General features: G+C 48.9%; 1 protein-coding gene across 1 annotated transcript in view; it reads left to right on the forward strand.

Moving 5' to 3' along the window:
- The window catches only part of LOC122384494 (GTP-binding protein RAD-like), a 39,377-nt gene extending 26,393 nt beyond the window's left edge, over nucleotides 1-12,984 (forward strand). Inside the window, exons 3-5 of the mRNA XM_043371941.1 lie at nucleotides 7,297-7,382; nucleotides 9,670-9,859; nucleotides 12,004-12,984. Coding sequence (XP_043227876.1) covers nucleotides 7,297-7,382; nucleotides 9,670-9,859; nucleotides 12,004-12,269 — 542 coding nt within the window. The 3' untranslated portion in view covers nucleotides 12,270-12,984. The remainder of the gene's footprint in view (nucleotides 1-7,296; nucleotides 7,383-9,669; nucleotides 9,860-12,003) is intronic.
- The last annotated feature ends 1,931 nt before the right edge of the window (nucleotides 12,985-14,915 follow it).

Genomic DNA, 14,915 nt, shown 5'->3' on the forward strand with positions numbered 1-14,915 from the left:
AGTTATTGTTAAAGTCAACCAACTTTTGCAACATTGAGGATCATACTTTAGCTTTGGAAACAAGACATATTATGTAGTTATGCTGATCTTCTTTTCCAGTCTTTGATTATCACTTAATTTCATTCACTTTTAATGTAGTGAAATTCATGATCATTTTAATGACAAGCTACATTTGAAATGTATTGTTGCTCCCTTTTTCACCATGCATATTTTTGTGTCTTGTGAGGTCTCATATGAATATAGCAATAACAAGAACAGTAACATGCATAGTTTGCTTGTGTTGTCATAACTTTGTACAATATTTCCAGCTTTATAATATGCAGTTACCTCACATTGGGCATCACACATATATTTTTTCCTGCAGGAGGAAAGACACAGAGCCAACTAGTGACTCATGTTTGTGCTCTTATCACTTCACCCCTGGGGAATCAGTGCCTACACCCCTTGAGTATAATGGTCACCGAGGGGTGCTGTCCTGACATGTTCACTTTCTGTTGAGAAGGTTAGAACAAATACCATGTGTGTCATTTAGTTGCATATATAATACCTTCATGTTAAGTCTGCATTAAATCTGAAGTCTGTAGCCACCCTTAATCCTAGGTTGTTGTGACCTTAATCTAGCCTGGGTGAATATCTTGCTGTACTTAAAGCACAGACTGCGCTACGCCCCGGCACGGCGGCCGGGGCGCCTCCCCTGGAAGAAAACGGCATCGGGGAGAGGGGACGGACGGCGAGGGGCCGGGGAAGGAGCGCGGCACCGTCACCCCACAAGCCGCCCGCAGCACCGCCATTATTCTTGTGCCTCTTGGGCGCCGCCGACGCCCTGCGGTTGGGGAGCGCATCCCAGACGGGCGGGAGCCGGGAGGGCCGCCTGCGCCACCCGGCCGGCGAAGCAGCAGCCCGGCCAGGCGCGGCGGGCGGCTGGGTAGCGGCCGGACTGAGACGAGTCCCGAGTCGCTCCATGTCTGTCCCTTGCGAAACTAGTACCGCCGCCGCCCAGCCTTGATGGGTCACTACGAGGAAAAGGCGAGCCCGCTCCCAGTACCTGGCGTGGAGCTCCCGCGCGGGTACGCCGCCTCACCGATGACCCCTGGTCTTCTCTCTCTCTCTCTCTCTCTCTCTCTCTCTCTCTCTCTCTCTCTCTCTCTCTCTCTCTCTCTCTCTCTCTCTCTCTCTCTCTCTCTCTCTCTCTCTCTCTCTCTCTCTCCGTCTCCGTCTCCGTCTCCGTCTCCGTCTCCGTCTCCGTCTCCGTCTCCGTCTCCGTCTCCGTCTCCGTCTCCGTCTCCGTCTCCGTCTCCGTCTCCGTCTCCGTCTCCGTCTCCGTCTCCGTCTCCGTCTCCGTCTCCGTCTCCGTCTCCGTCTCCGTCTCCGTCCCCCTCTCTCTCTCTCTCTCTCTCTCTCTCTCTCTCTCTCTCTCTCTCTCTCTCTCTCTCTCTCTCTCTCTCTCTCTCTCTCTCCCTCTCTCTCTCTCTCTTTCTCTCTTTCTCTCTCTCTCTCTCTCTCTCTCTCTCTCTCTCTCTCTCTCTCTCTCTCTCTCTCTCTCTCTCTCTCTCTCTCTCTCTCTCCCCGACGCCAAAACCGGCTCACAGCGGCGTTCATGTCGGCCGGGGTGAAATGATTTGATGAATTATTTCATAAAGGCATTAACAGTGACAAAAGACAAAAGTTCAACAAATTCTACGCATGGATCATCCAGATAGGTACTGGCTTCGAGAACAGTTAAAATGAAGATGCACAAGAAATCGTAATTTCCCAATGACATGACATGGCTGTCGCAATGCTTAGCCGCAATCACCTCCTTTTGTAGTTTAAATGGTAAGTAGTTTTTGAAATTATCCGATAAAAATCTAAAATTGATACCATATGAAAGACCAATCAATTCTACACATGAATCAGGGTGTATCTTTGAGAAAAACTTGAAAGTTTAGGTGTGATAAGAAAAACAAATAAAAATGAACCATTTCCCCATAGACTTTACATTGGCTCCAAAATCGCATGGATCCAGAATTTCTGGAAGTGCCCTCGCCACAACTGCACGTGCGCTGCGCTCGAAAATGATCACGTGACCAAATCCAGATGAGATCACCGTATTTATAGTCACCGTGGTTATTTATAGTGACGCCAATATTTGTCACGAGACAATGTCTGTAGAATGTTGAAATCCTGTTTTAATAAGTACGCTAGATGTTTTGATGTGGAAGGTTAGGCTTAATTGATTATTATTCTTTAGCTGCATATCAACTTCTTTCACAAACTATTGTTGTTTCATGTTTGTTTTATTTACCAAACCGTTTGCGGCAAAGCCCGTATTAATGACGAATTTTAGCAAGAAAGCAGGCTAACCAAGTCGACCATTATTGCATTATATTCCATTCAGACAATGTTGAAATTGGACTCGAATGTTTTGTGAACATCATATAGTTATTGTCTGAGCAGATATTTAGATAGGTATTCATTTATCAGATATTTAAACATTACCGTACAGAAAAGGTAACTAAGACCACCCTTAGTTCAATAAATCTTTATGTCATTTAATTTATTTTAATCAAATTGCATGAAAATGAGAAGCGTTGTTCCTTAAATTAAGCATTTTATGGAGGCATCATGTCACCATGACTTGCATGTGTATGATGAAGTGCTTATTGAGTCGGAAAACGGTCAGGACTCGGGTATTAATTCATATCTCGCCCGATGTAGCTGAATCAAGTGCAGCTGATTCGATATTCAGTTGTCTTGCGCTCGTCGTCGCTAGACGGGCTGCGGTGACGTGTTAAAAGCCTCTCGGTATTCCCGTCCAACCGGTGGTGACTGTTCAGGCAGCCAATCGGCTCCTAAAGGACCCGCTGACAGCCGCCATTGAAGGCGGCTCTGACACTGCCGGCGTCCGAGGTCGAAATGGTGTCCCTAGATGACGTTCATTGTTGACGCCTGATGGGTGATGTTCGACACTGCAGTGTACTGGCTGAGGCAGATGCCTGCTGAAGCAACTATTTCTGAAAAGATACTGCCGCTATATCTAGTCATCGCACTCATTATTTGCGCAAATCATTCGCAAAGTTCTTAAGCTCGACTATTCTTTCATTCATCCATTACTTCGTCCAACGCACGGCATTTTCAAGCGCGAAACGCACGGTTGATTAGAGATATTCTCATCCAACAGCACCCTAACTAGCCGGCTGAGGGCTGCTTTCCGCTGGGGGCGGCGGCGGCTAGTCAGACGATAGCCAATCTGTCGCGTTTCTGTGTCGATATCGTGGCAATATCGCGCCACGAACTCCCCTAGCGCCAGAGCGCAGGTGCGGCAATGAAGGGCCGGGGGGGGGGGGGGGTGCAGTACGTGCGCGTCAGAGGCGAGATCGATGATCGAATACCACATCAACGCGGAAGAAGGAAGTGGCGACGCAGAAAAGCCGGGGCCGTAAGAAAGAGACGTAGCAATCAGTGATTCAGGAAGATGCACGCTTGAGATGTAACGTGCTCACATACACGAGATCGTTTATTCAACGAACCCCAATAACTATTGAGCCGTATTGAGCACACATGGGGCACACGAGAAAGCCAGCGAGAGTCGCGAACGTTTCTGCAGCTTCTGCCACTGAGTTTATTTTGCCGCGCCGAAAAACACCACGGATGCTATGACGGGCTTCGCAGGGATTATTGGACGGCTTGAGAAGGATCCAGCGGTTAATTGGGACGCCGCTAAAGGGCGCCGGTCTGCTCTGCCGGGGGAGGGGCGGGACGTGGTCGCCGGGGCGGCTCGTGACGGCAGTGTTAGTGGCTCCGAGGCGGTCGTAATGGACACACTATCCGGCGTATCATCCAGAATACGACACCGCCTGATCCCCGCTCCCGTGCTCCCATTTGACGGTGCCGTTCGCTGGATGAGCTGTTTTGTGGCGGATTGCACAACGCGCTCGATAGGGATCGAACTTCTCCTGCCGTCTGTTATAAAATATGATTATTATTATTGACACCTTATGACTGCATCGTGACCTTTACCAACGCCATCTGGAAGACATCAATGACATGCAATTTCGAGCATGGTAATAATGCTAGTTGCATTCCTCATGAACTTACATTGCAATCGTGTGGAGCGTGCCCATGCATTCGGCATTCGGGACTTCACTGTAGACGAAGCAAAGGCAATTTGCGTTACAATGAAATGAAGCACTGGGCATACGTCCTTTGGTTGCGGCAGGCCACCGGACCTACCTTAGTAGCAAAATGAAGGCTATTACAGCTAGCTTTGGAGTCTTCACATGGTCACCGACAGTCCAGCGGAATTCTATTGAAGTCCGTAGTGGCATCGAAGACAGGAAGCTAGGATGTATGTATCCATTCAAAGATGGCGATATGCTGTTTCAACTGATGCATTGAAGTTGTTGGATGACTTGGAAGTTGGAATGCGTGAGAAATGACAGTTTATGTACAGCGGCTCATAAACGCATTTATCGGTCGTCATAAGCGACCGCAAAAACGGGCCCGAACGGAGAGCGCTAACTTAAGCGCTCGCCAACTTGGCGAATCCCGCGCGGTCACGGAGCAGGGGATGAGCAGATGTCTCAGTCTTTGTCAGCGTGTATGCGGGTGTGCACCGCACGAAGACATCATATTTTTTGTGTTTGAAATTAATTTCTCACGGTAACCGTGCACCTGTGATCCGCGCGGCGGCATCTGTGATCCGCGCGGCAGGTGAGTGTGAATCGTCTTTGTTCGCGGCTGGATGTGCCGAAGCAGCGCCTCGTATCTTGTACCCTCCCCGGGCCGCACTGGAAGCTTTGGCTTCAGTCACTACTGCCTACTCCCTAAAAGTCTACCTACGGTTTCGTCGATAAAACATTTTGCCAATATGGCACTTTTTTATATATATATTTTTATTTCAACATTACATAGCTGTGTGTCCGTAGCGGAATTGTGCACACGTTGCACCACACCACACACTACACACATGTACACACGTACACATCATACATAGTATACCCTTAATTAAAAAAACATAACATCAACATGACTAAAAACATTATTAAAATTATGCAGCCCACCTGGCCCGGCCGGGCGGTGATTAACCCCCGGCATTCACCGCCCGACCCCGGGGAGATCTGGGGGATACCCCCCCCCCCATGCCAATATGGCACTTGCATGTAGCCAGTGCTATTTGCTATCACTGACGTTGAATGGTTTTGTTGGAGAGCCTTTGAAGTGCGTCATACCTATCTTATGAAGAGCGTACATGGGTCCATCATGGTGGAGCTTCTCCAAGCAAGTTGGTGGGGCAGGACAAACATGAAACAAACAAACATGAAAATGGAACAGCCATAGTGCATGTCATGTAAAGAGAATCGGTCCAGTTATATGCTTTTTAGCCCATTATGCGCATTGCGCATGCCTTTGCTTTCACTTGAGTCACAACTTGAAAAAAAAATGCAGGGCAACCTTTTTTAGTTGTCGGTCATTGCCCTGTGAAATTAAATTTTATAGAACGGTATTTGTGACTTCTAAAGGTTGTTTGCTGTTTTGCTTTATTGAGCCTCGTTCAATTTCCCAAGTCGAGCTGACTGTAAGGTCAGATGGTTCCTGGACAGGAGTCCTTCCGCTCGCTCAGCGCTGTACGGTTCCGCTGTTTCACGGCAGTGCAATAAACATCCATCAACTCTGTCAGGGCGTGCACGAATCGATGGCGTCGACTGGTATAGGTACACGATGGATTCTAAAAACAAAGACAGTTAACCGGGCAACTAGATCTCAGAAACGTGGCTGGCTTATGGGTATGATTAGATATACCTAACTGAAAACAATTAACCTATTTATTGCGCGACTTCGTCGTTTTGCCAGAAGAACTTCAATGTCGGATAGAAAGTTTGTTATGCTTGATAAACGAACCAATCTTTTACTCTTTTGATGAGCTACCAGTTAGCTTAAAGTTACTAGTTTCCTGCCCAGAAGTTGCCATCTCTTAATTGAGGTCGGCTCCTCAGTGTGAGCCTGTTCAAATTACAGTCGAAACTCCCGTCATCCTCGGTACTTCGGCCGGCCGTAGCTCTCATACACGGGCCGCACTGTCCCTCCAGTTGCGACTCCAGTTTCTCGACAAGTCACGGTTTCTCGTTGCGGCTCCTGTTCCCCGCAGGCCGCATGTCGCGGTGTCCCGTCGTGGCTCCTGTTTCCCTCATGTCGTGGTGTCCCGCTTCCTCGCTCCGTGCCCTCGAACAGGTGCACCGCTGTGTCGCCGCGTGCTGCGCCGCTCGTCCGCGACCTCGCGAGGAATGGCGGTGGAGGCGTTGGATTCAGGTCGGCCGCTCGTGCCCTTGGCCCGCGGCCCGCCGCCGGTGCTGCTGCCGGACAGGTGGCATCCGGCCAGCTCAGGTCGACACCAAATGACCTTACCGGCCGCCCGCCGCAGCTGGCGAAGTGGGAAACTCATCTCTGCGTTTGAATTTAGTGCTTTTTGTTGCTGCCTGCAAAACATGCGATTTATATGTTGTCTTTGACCGTTGGTCTGTTTAATGCGTCCCAGACCTGCCATAAGCTAGCTCCTCTAAATGATATATTATTACTCTCATGACATCACCGTATTCATAGATAACTTGAACCCATATATTATCGAGTCGACCGAGCTCTGATAAGTCACTATTCATGACAGACAGAAAAGCACCGACCCACAGGGTAACTTCTCCTTTCGACATTGTGTCTTAAACTCAGTCCTGCGGCAGTGCCAGATGCATTTGTTCCGCTTCACATTACCCTATTAGCTGCATTACCTTCCTTTCCCCATTCCTATCGCAGCCTCCCTGCAAAACTTTCTGCCTGTTTCTCTCAAAGGTACAAACTTGCAACGCTGCGAATGTAATACCAGGAAAACAACACATTCTTTCTCTTCCGCATATCCTCTCGTCTCCCAGTTATATCATTTCCCTGCGGACATAGTGCCAGATTGGCCGAGCCATTCTGAACGGGGCGCCAATTTATCTCTCTGCTCATTCGTGTCACACCCTGTGTTTCGGCCCAGCTCTGGATACAAACGGGCGCCGTTGTTTGGCGGCCGATAACAGCTCTTCCGACGTCGTAACATGGACGAGAGGCGGTCGTGAATTGGACCGTTTATTTTCTCATCGGCCACCCATGTGACAGACGCAGTCAAGGCGGACGATGGACGGCAGTAATGCCGTCAAACGTTTACTCTGCCGCCGGTGGAACAGACATCAAACGCACGCTAACTGTGACGTCATTCTGCTATCAATGCGTGATTTTGTTATCGATGACGTCATGTTGTTACCAGTGACGTCATTTTGCCGACAGATGGCGGCTCGGACGAGCAGACAGTCTGTATTGAGTTGGATGGCGAGGAGTCAGAGCTGCGCTTCCTCAACATCACGAACCCAAAGGTGAGTGTCACGGGTGCGGTCACGACCAGGATTCTTATAGACTCGCGGTCACGGTCACGGCTTGGCTACAGCCGCCTGTTTGGAGCCATCACTCACCCTGATCTGTGGCGGACTGATAAATCATCACTGACGCGGACTGATAAATCACAGCTGACGTCAGCTGTCCCGCCTGAGGCCGTGTTATACTTCCGGCGACCAGCCGGCGTCACCTGCTGGCTCAACATGTGACGTCAGGCGGTGTTATGTCTGATATCATGCGCCTACGTGCTGGTCAACAGGCTACGATAGAATAAACGGCATGGGGTAGGATGCAAATATTGATCATTGGCTTCTAATAATGCGTCTATTTATTCATTATTCATGTAAGCAACTCGGTCTATCTAAGAATTCAGTTCAAAGTAAAACTTTTCCACCATCCCATGCGTCACATCACGTCCCACAATGGAAAGGTCACAAAGGAATATTCGGGATGGTCCCATATGGTTCCTGTATTTTCATACTCCCTGGTTGATCATGAATGCAAACTATACGATAACAGTATGCAAACTTACTGATTTCTCAACTTCACTGTAACACCTACCTACGTTGATTTGCTCTCAGTTCTCACACAATGTCCTTCTTGTATCGCTAGTGTTTCTCGTCGATGATGTAATTCCCTCCTTCGACGCCAACTGTAGCGCTCTAATTCACCTTCTGACCTTTCGACATCAACGCTAATTTTTATACTTGAAACGTGAACACAAACAATAAACTGTTTCTGATGCACATAAACTTTACATGGCCATTGATGCGGACCCCCTGACATCTGCCAGATTTTCTGACATCTTTCGACATCCGAGAGCCGTTTCTGACATCCGTAAGCCGTCTCTGGCATCCGTGAGTTGTTTCTGACATCTGTGAGTTGGCGCCGCGAGTTACGGTTCGCCGGAGAGATAATTGGGCGTGTGCCGTTCCCAAAGCCCTTGATCTGCTGCCACGTAACACACGTCACCCGCGGAGTCGTGGATGAGGCCGGCCTCAGTCCGTTTGTGATCGCTTTCTTTTACTTTATATGGGTATTTGTAGAATTAGCCAGCCTGCACAAATGAAACTGGACAAGACTGTCATCGTTGACTTTCGTCTGGTCTGGCACATATCAAATTAAAAGGCGTGTGGTAACGCCAAATAAAGCCAGAAACGTTCCAAGTTTTTCTAAGTTTAGTCTCCGTCCTTCTTATATAACAAAGTTAAACAAAGTAAGGTGTTTGCCTATAATAATTACGCACGTTATAGACCTCTGTATGCCGAGATCTATGGTCCTCGGTATACAAAAGTCTATACGTACACCAATAAATAACGGTATTACGGCAGTTATCACAGTGCCTTAAAAGTCTTCACTACTGCCATGTTTCCTAACTCCCACAGCCAGGTATATTACTGTGTATATCAGCTGGATAAACCTCTAAAAACACTCACTTTTCAATGTCATTTCAAGCAGTTCCAACCGTTTAATCTCATGACCTGCACAAACCCCATCCCGCAACTGTCGCATGTTATCTCTACATCGTTTGATGGCGGATCGCTAATCGAGCTGTGACCGAGCCTCTAACGAGGTAACCGTGTCGTCCGGCCGTGTCGTGACGTGAACCGTGCCTTCTCGGAGACCTGAGGTCACGCAAACGTCACAGTAACTGCTTCGGGGCGCAAAGCTGGCCTGGGAGCTTAGAATACGGACTCTTTGTTCATGATTTGAGAAATCATGATTGGGAATTATTGGTAAAATATTGGGCTGGGGTCACATCCCTAATGTAAACTGTGAAATGATATTTGCTGGTTATTTTGATCGATAAGTTATGACGTTTTACATTTAATTCAAGTCGAGTTCGACATAGCCCACGTGCAACTATCAAAACCAGTTATTGAACACCCAAATATTAGGAGTGCATTCAGTTTTATATCCCATAGGCATTACACATATCACATGCATATTTCAGTGGATTACACATCCCAGGCACAGCCTCTCGATGCCAATTTGTTTGAAAGCCCGGCAACAGGCCAGGTTGGTCTGCGGAGAACACCTTCCGCCATCAGCACTTAGCGCATCAACTCGACTGCCGAGCCTGTTGTGCGTCACTTCACAGCGCTAGCAACCAGCCATGGGCCTTAGGGTAACTCCTGACCTCTGCACTCACGTCTGCCGTAACCCATTTCACCATGCGATCGTCATGATAGGTCATGACCTCTGCTGACCTGTGTCTTTAGTAGTGGTGACCACTAATGACCCTTGACCTCTGCGACCCTTCCACAGTCGGAGATCACCAACTCGCATCCACCGGACGCCCTAGCTGTCGTATACTCGGTAATTGACAAGTCGAGCTTTGAGCGAGCCGAGGATGAGCTCTCCCGACTGCAAGCGCTCGACCTGCTCAGAAACCGCTGCCTCGTGCTGGTCGGCAACAAGATTGACGTGGTCCGCAGCCGTGCCGTTGATGAGTTAGGTGAGTTTCTACCCGAGGGAGTTGTGCTGAGGTCAACCGGGGTCAGATGTGGGCCACACGGGATCGTGCCAGAAGTGCAAGGTGCCTCTGATAGTGTTGCGAAAGCGCGTTGCCCAACGCTGAGTAAATTGGGAGTGATACACGTTGTTGGGGTTAGATCAGCTTCCGCAGGGCACAGAGTATGCAAATCATCGAATGGAGTGATCACTGATCAGGACGACGAAACCTCTGAGAGCCTCTCGACTAGCGAGCTTGTAAACCCGCTTCGCTTCAGTGACGGCTAATGATACTCCACTCAATGATTCACTCAATCAGCAGTTGAATTTTTGACAAGAGCCCTCGGCTGCAGGGACCAGATTGCCTGTTGAGGAGGCTCGGTTCCGGGATAGACGGATCCGGATGTCAGTATGAGGGAATGACTTGTTTGTCGGACGGGCTGACGAGCGCTGACCAGGCCAACAGCGGTGGGGATCAGACGGAGACGCAGAAATTCGCAACATCAGCTGGATCTCATAATGGGAGTGCAGTCTGAACCGCGGGGAATATTAGTGGATGGATTCACGAATAACTATTTTCACTGCTTAGTGGCTACCGCTGAACTTATTTGATTGGATTTAAAAAAAACAGCAGTACATGGGCACTGATGATGATAGATAGTTTAAGATAGACGGGAAATGCGCCAATCAAAAATGTTATGACAGTGAGTAATGAGGCGATCTGACGTCTTTATAGACTTAAATTTCAAGTAGGAAGGATAGGCAAGTTTAGTGACAACCAAAGTTGAATTATTATTTTGTTCATCTGGGAAATCGAATTCCACGTTCGTGTCAGAGTTTTCTTCCGTTTAGATATAAGCAGGATGGCGTGGACTTGCAAGGCAACGCATATGCAAACGTCTCATAACTCAACTTACCAATAACATGTTGAGATAGGATTAATTTCAGTAAAATAACACCTTATCATCAGCGGACAGCGGTAATGAAAGAAGCAACACACGACCCATATAGCCCATCGTATCATAATGACACGCAAAGTCAACTGAATGCATGGCACGACCACTCCCTGACTGCTAGCGGCTCCGTAGCAACACAAACACGGCACAAAGCATCAGTTGGTGGCGTGACGCGGTGTGCCAATAGCATGACACGCAGCCACGTGACCTGAATAGGGCCGGTGCGGGCCCCGCGGCGGTGCGGGTCGGCTCCTGAACGCTGCCTCTGACACGGCTCGTAAACAGCCGACAGATTTAGCGGACTAACAACGGCGTGTCTAGCGCGGACGAGCGACCGGTTGGCGCAGAGATGCGCAAGGCGATGCTCAGCAGCTGGGACCGGGGCTGACTTTGCGACCACCCTGCCACGACTGCTCGATACCTGGCACTAAAAGACGTGAAAAATCGTAGATGAAACAGGACAGCTGATTTGCGACCATATATCATTCTGTATCGCTTTATGCTTATTGCCAGCTTTATGCTTTATGCTTATCGCTTTATGCTTATTCGTGGCAGGAATATGCAGCTGGGTATGCTTATCAGTAATCAGATAATCCCGTAGATCTCGTTATGCTGATCATGATCGCGTGATAAATGTTCTTAGGTTATGCAGTGTTTTATTTAAGTAAAATTTGTTCGTTCTGTCTGATTCACTGACAATTGGCTCCCATTTGGGGTCGTTGCAGACATCGTAACTATAAATGGGTCTCCGAGGGCCGGCGAGTGGCTCGCGTGTTACTAATGAGGCGTAAATTCTCATGGTGGACGGCCGACTGCAGAGTTCGCTGCTGGTCGACCGCAGTCGGCTGACTCACGGGGGTCGTGATAGGGAAGGGGGGGGGGGAGGAATTAGAGTGGGGTGACGCTTACAACGAGTCTGCACTGAAACATGTGTACTCCATAGACCTCGCACACCTGTGTGCTTGCTGTTTTACAGAGGTCTTAAAATGAGACGTCAAGTATTTAAAGGCATTGATACGAACGTTCGCGCGTGTTATCGTTTATGCGAGCGTTTGTTAAACGATATTTTTTCTTTGGATTACAACGTAAAAAATATTCTGATAAAAATGTGTCAGGCGTTTCTACATAGAAGACGAGAGGTATTTCGGTTCTGTTTCGTCAGGCGTGCCGCTGACCCGACTTTCCGTTCCAGACGGTATGGAGCTGGCGTGCTCCTACAACGCCAAGTTTATCGAAATTTCCGTGGGCATGAACCACAACTGCGACGAGCTGCTGGTGGGAATCCTGCACCAGCTACGCCTGAAGCGCGACTCCTACGAGCCGCAGAAGGAGCACAATTGGACGCGCAACAAGGGCATCGTGCGTGCGAGCCGCAAGGTGAAGCGCACGCTAACAAAAATCTTTGGCAAGGAGGATGCCAGACTGCGCAATGTTACTAACTTCCGAGTGCATAACTGAGTAAGCCATGTTGAGCGCTCGAACATTTGCGAAATGATGTGTGCGCCGTGCGGCGTCGCGAAGCGCTGTGCTGAGCGTTTGGAACTCGCGAGGCGGTGTGAGATGCGTCGCGAAGCGCTGTGCCAAGCGTTCGAGACTCGCGATGCTGTGTGAGTCGTCGCGAAGCGCTGTGCCGAGCGCTGAGACTTGCGAGGCGTTTTCCGCGACAGGACAGGCAGTGGAGAGGGAAATGAAGCAGTCCGGATCAAATTGTCCTTGGCTAGTTATATGTAGGGTTCGATATATTTTGCCGCCCAGTTGACGCTTTCTTATATCTGACCCATACTCATCGACTGATAATTTGAGCTCCGGGGTGGTCTGCTTGCTCCTTCCATTCGTGTTCCAGTTTAGACTTGTATATCCGTATACCCGAATGAAAAGCTCTTGGAATGCTGTGTTATGAGCCGTGGTTTCGCCGTTTGTCATGAACACTATCATCAGCAGCTTGCTAGAACGACGGTGACATGATTCAACACTGCTGCAACATGGCTAAACACAATGCTATCAATTACGACTCCATTTACCGGGTATAACGACTACGGCTATTATAGCAACTGAGCAGCCATCCACATTCTCTATTTCAGTTTTGAGCTCAGTAAGATGATACCACTGGGAGGAAGGGTAAAGCCAAATGTCTTCAAATCAAATCAAAATAAAACAGCCCGATCTGTAAAAAGTGCCTCTTCATCTTCAGCGACTCAACTCGAGCGGGGTCGGGTCGAGCTAAAAGCATCCACCTGAGTTGAGCTGATCAAGATTGCGCAGAACGATTTGTCGCAGCGCTGGAGTCTTCGACATCGCTTACACCTGTTCACGTGGCCGATGAAAATGAACGGTGGAAGAGTTAAACAGGTACCGGCGCCGTCCCCGCGCTAACAGTCTGGTCAATCGAGCCACGGCTCGTAAACAGCCGGGACGCCGACGCCGGGACACTTAGGGCAGGGCCGAGGCCTGTGATTTAGTGGCACCTATCGGGTAGCCTGCTGCGCTTATTTACGGCGCAGGGATAACTGGTGACCTGCTGTCATGCTATGACGTGGCCGCGGGTCCTGAACTCAACTGACGACAGGCGGTCATAGTTTGATAAACGACATAAGACGATTTAGGATAATGCTGCACCGATAAAGGAACAACTCCGGATAATTATTGGATATTAATACGCATGTTTTTATATTTAACATCTCTTCATATCATAGGTATAAAATGCCGACTTACAGTTCGGGTTTGCCGTCGTCACGGAGCCGCTTTAGTTTTTGGCTACACCCTGCGCCCCGGGCCGCGGGCGGCTGGCGGTGGCTGCCATCCAGCTGACCACTTTATTCCTGCTCCCGCCGCTTGCCAAATGTTTTACCTCCGCTCTCCGACGCAGCGCACACGGCGGCCTGGCCGCTGGCCATCGTCGGTCCGCTCTCACCGACCAGTCAGAGGTATTTGACTTTGAAACGGCCCGGAGTGTGCACATATCCGTCGGAAAGACGTGGTCCCGGTGCGTCTCAGTTGGATGTCACACAGACGAGATAAGTCGCCGAAAGTATTATATGACAAGATAATCTGATAACTGATTAGCAATTAGCACCCATCCCTCGAAGTCCGGAGAAATGCAGCGCAGGCGACCGGCTAGGAGACAAGCGGCTGCGGGTATGCTGTGCCGCAACGCATGAGTGCATTGCGGCGCAGCCTACCCGTGCAGTAGCTGGTCTGTTTGGTGGGACGTTCTTCACGACACAGGCCGCTGAATGGCGAATGACACTGGGGATATTGGAAATGGCATTTCAAATTATGGGCCCAGTGTCCGTCCTCTCACTCTGCATGTAGGGTGTGCATTGATGCTTCAAACAGTTAATACTCAATAACTAGTCTCAGAGTCTGTGACTATTTGTTTAAAACACAGAGCAAGTGTTGGCAAATCTGAGTGTGGAACAATTTTAAACCATCTTTTAGCCAAATTGTAAACAGATTTAGTTAGGAATACAACTCATTCGCTGATCAATAAAAGTCGTACTCGGTAGGTACTGTTCTCAAACACTTTCCGTTTACAGCAATGAAAGTGCTGTCGAAACAGCCGCCATTCAACAATATACCTATAACCGAGGACCTCAGTCTGTTTGATCGCCGTCGTTATTCTGTCGCTGTCAATAGCAGGACATTCATCATGTCAGCTGCAGAAATGGGTTGGCACAGGTGAAAACTCATCAAACTATCGTCTCGTGTCGCACTCTCGGTCTCAATTCTCGTCTATGGCTGTCACTCGCAGCCCGTCCCAAATGTCAAACGAAGAGGGATGGCTTTGCGTTCACATTTTACTTTTGGCTCAGTCAGGTTCTGAATTCATTGCTGATCGACCCGAAACACTAGACCTGATTTTACTTTCGGTGATCGTAAGGCCATTGGTGTTGAATTATAAAAGCATGCTTGTTGCGTCCTAGCTGAATGCGGGTCATTTATTATCGACCAAGCGAGTTGCTTTCATCCAAGCGAGCGTCAATGATAGCTGAATCAATGAGACTGGTGTAGCTCTGCAATTGACTGAGCCAATATTACTTGATGCACATGCATGAATCATCGTAAGGCGAAGAACAAATACAATGTTTGGTTGTTTGAATATTT

This window comes from Amphibalanus amphitrite, unplaced genomic scaffold (genome assembly GCF_019059575.1).
Source record: "Amphibalanus amphitrite isolate SeventyFive unplaced genomic scaffold, NRLGWU_Aamphi_draft 000192F_arrow, whole genome shotgun sequence".
Lineage (NCBI taxonomy): Eukaryota > Metazoa > Arthropoda > Thecostraca > Balanomorpha > Balanidae > Amphibalanus > Amphibalanus amphitrite.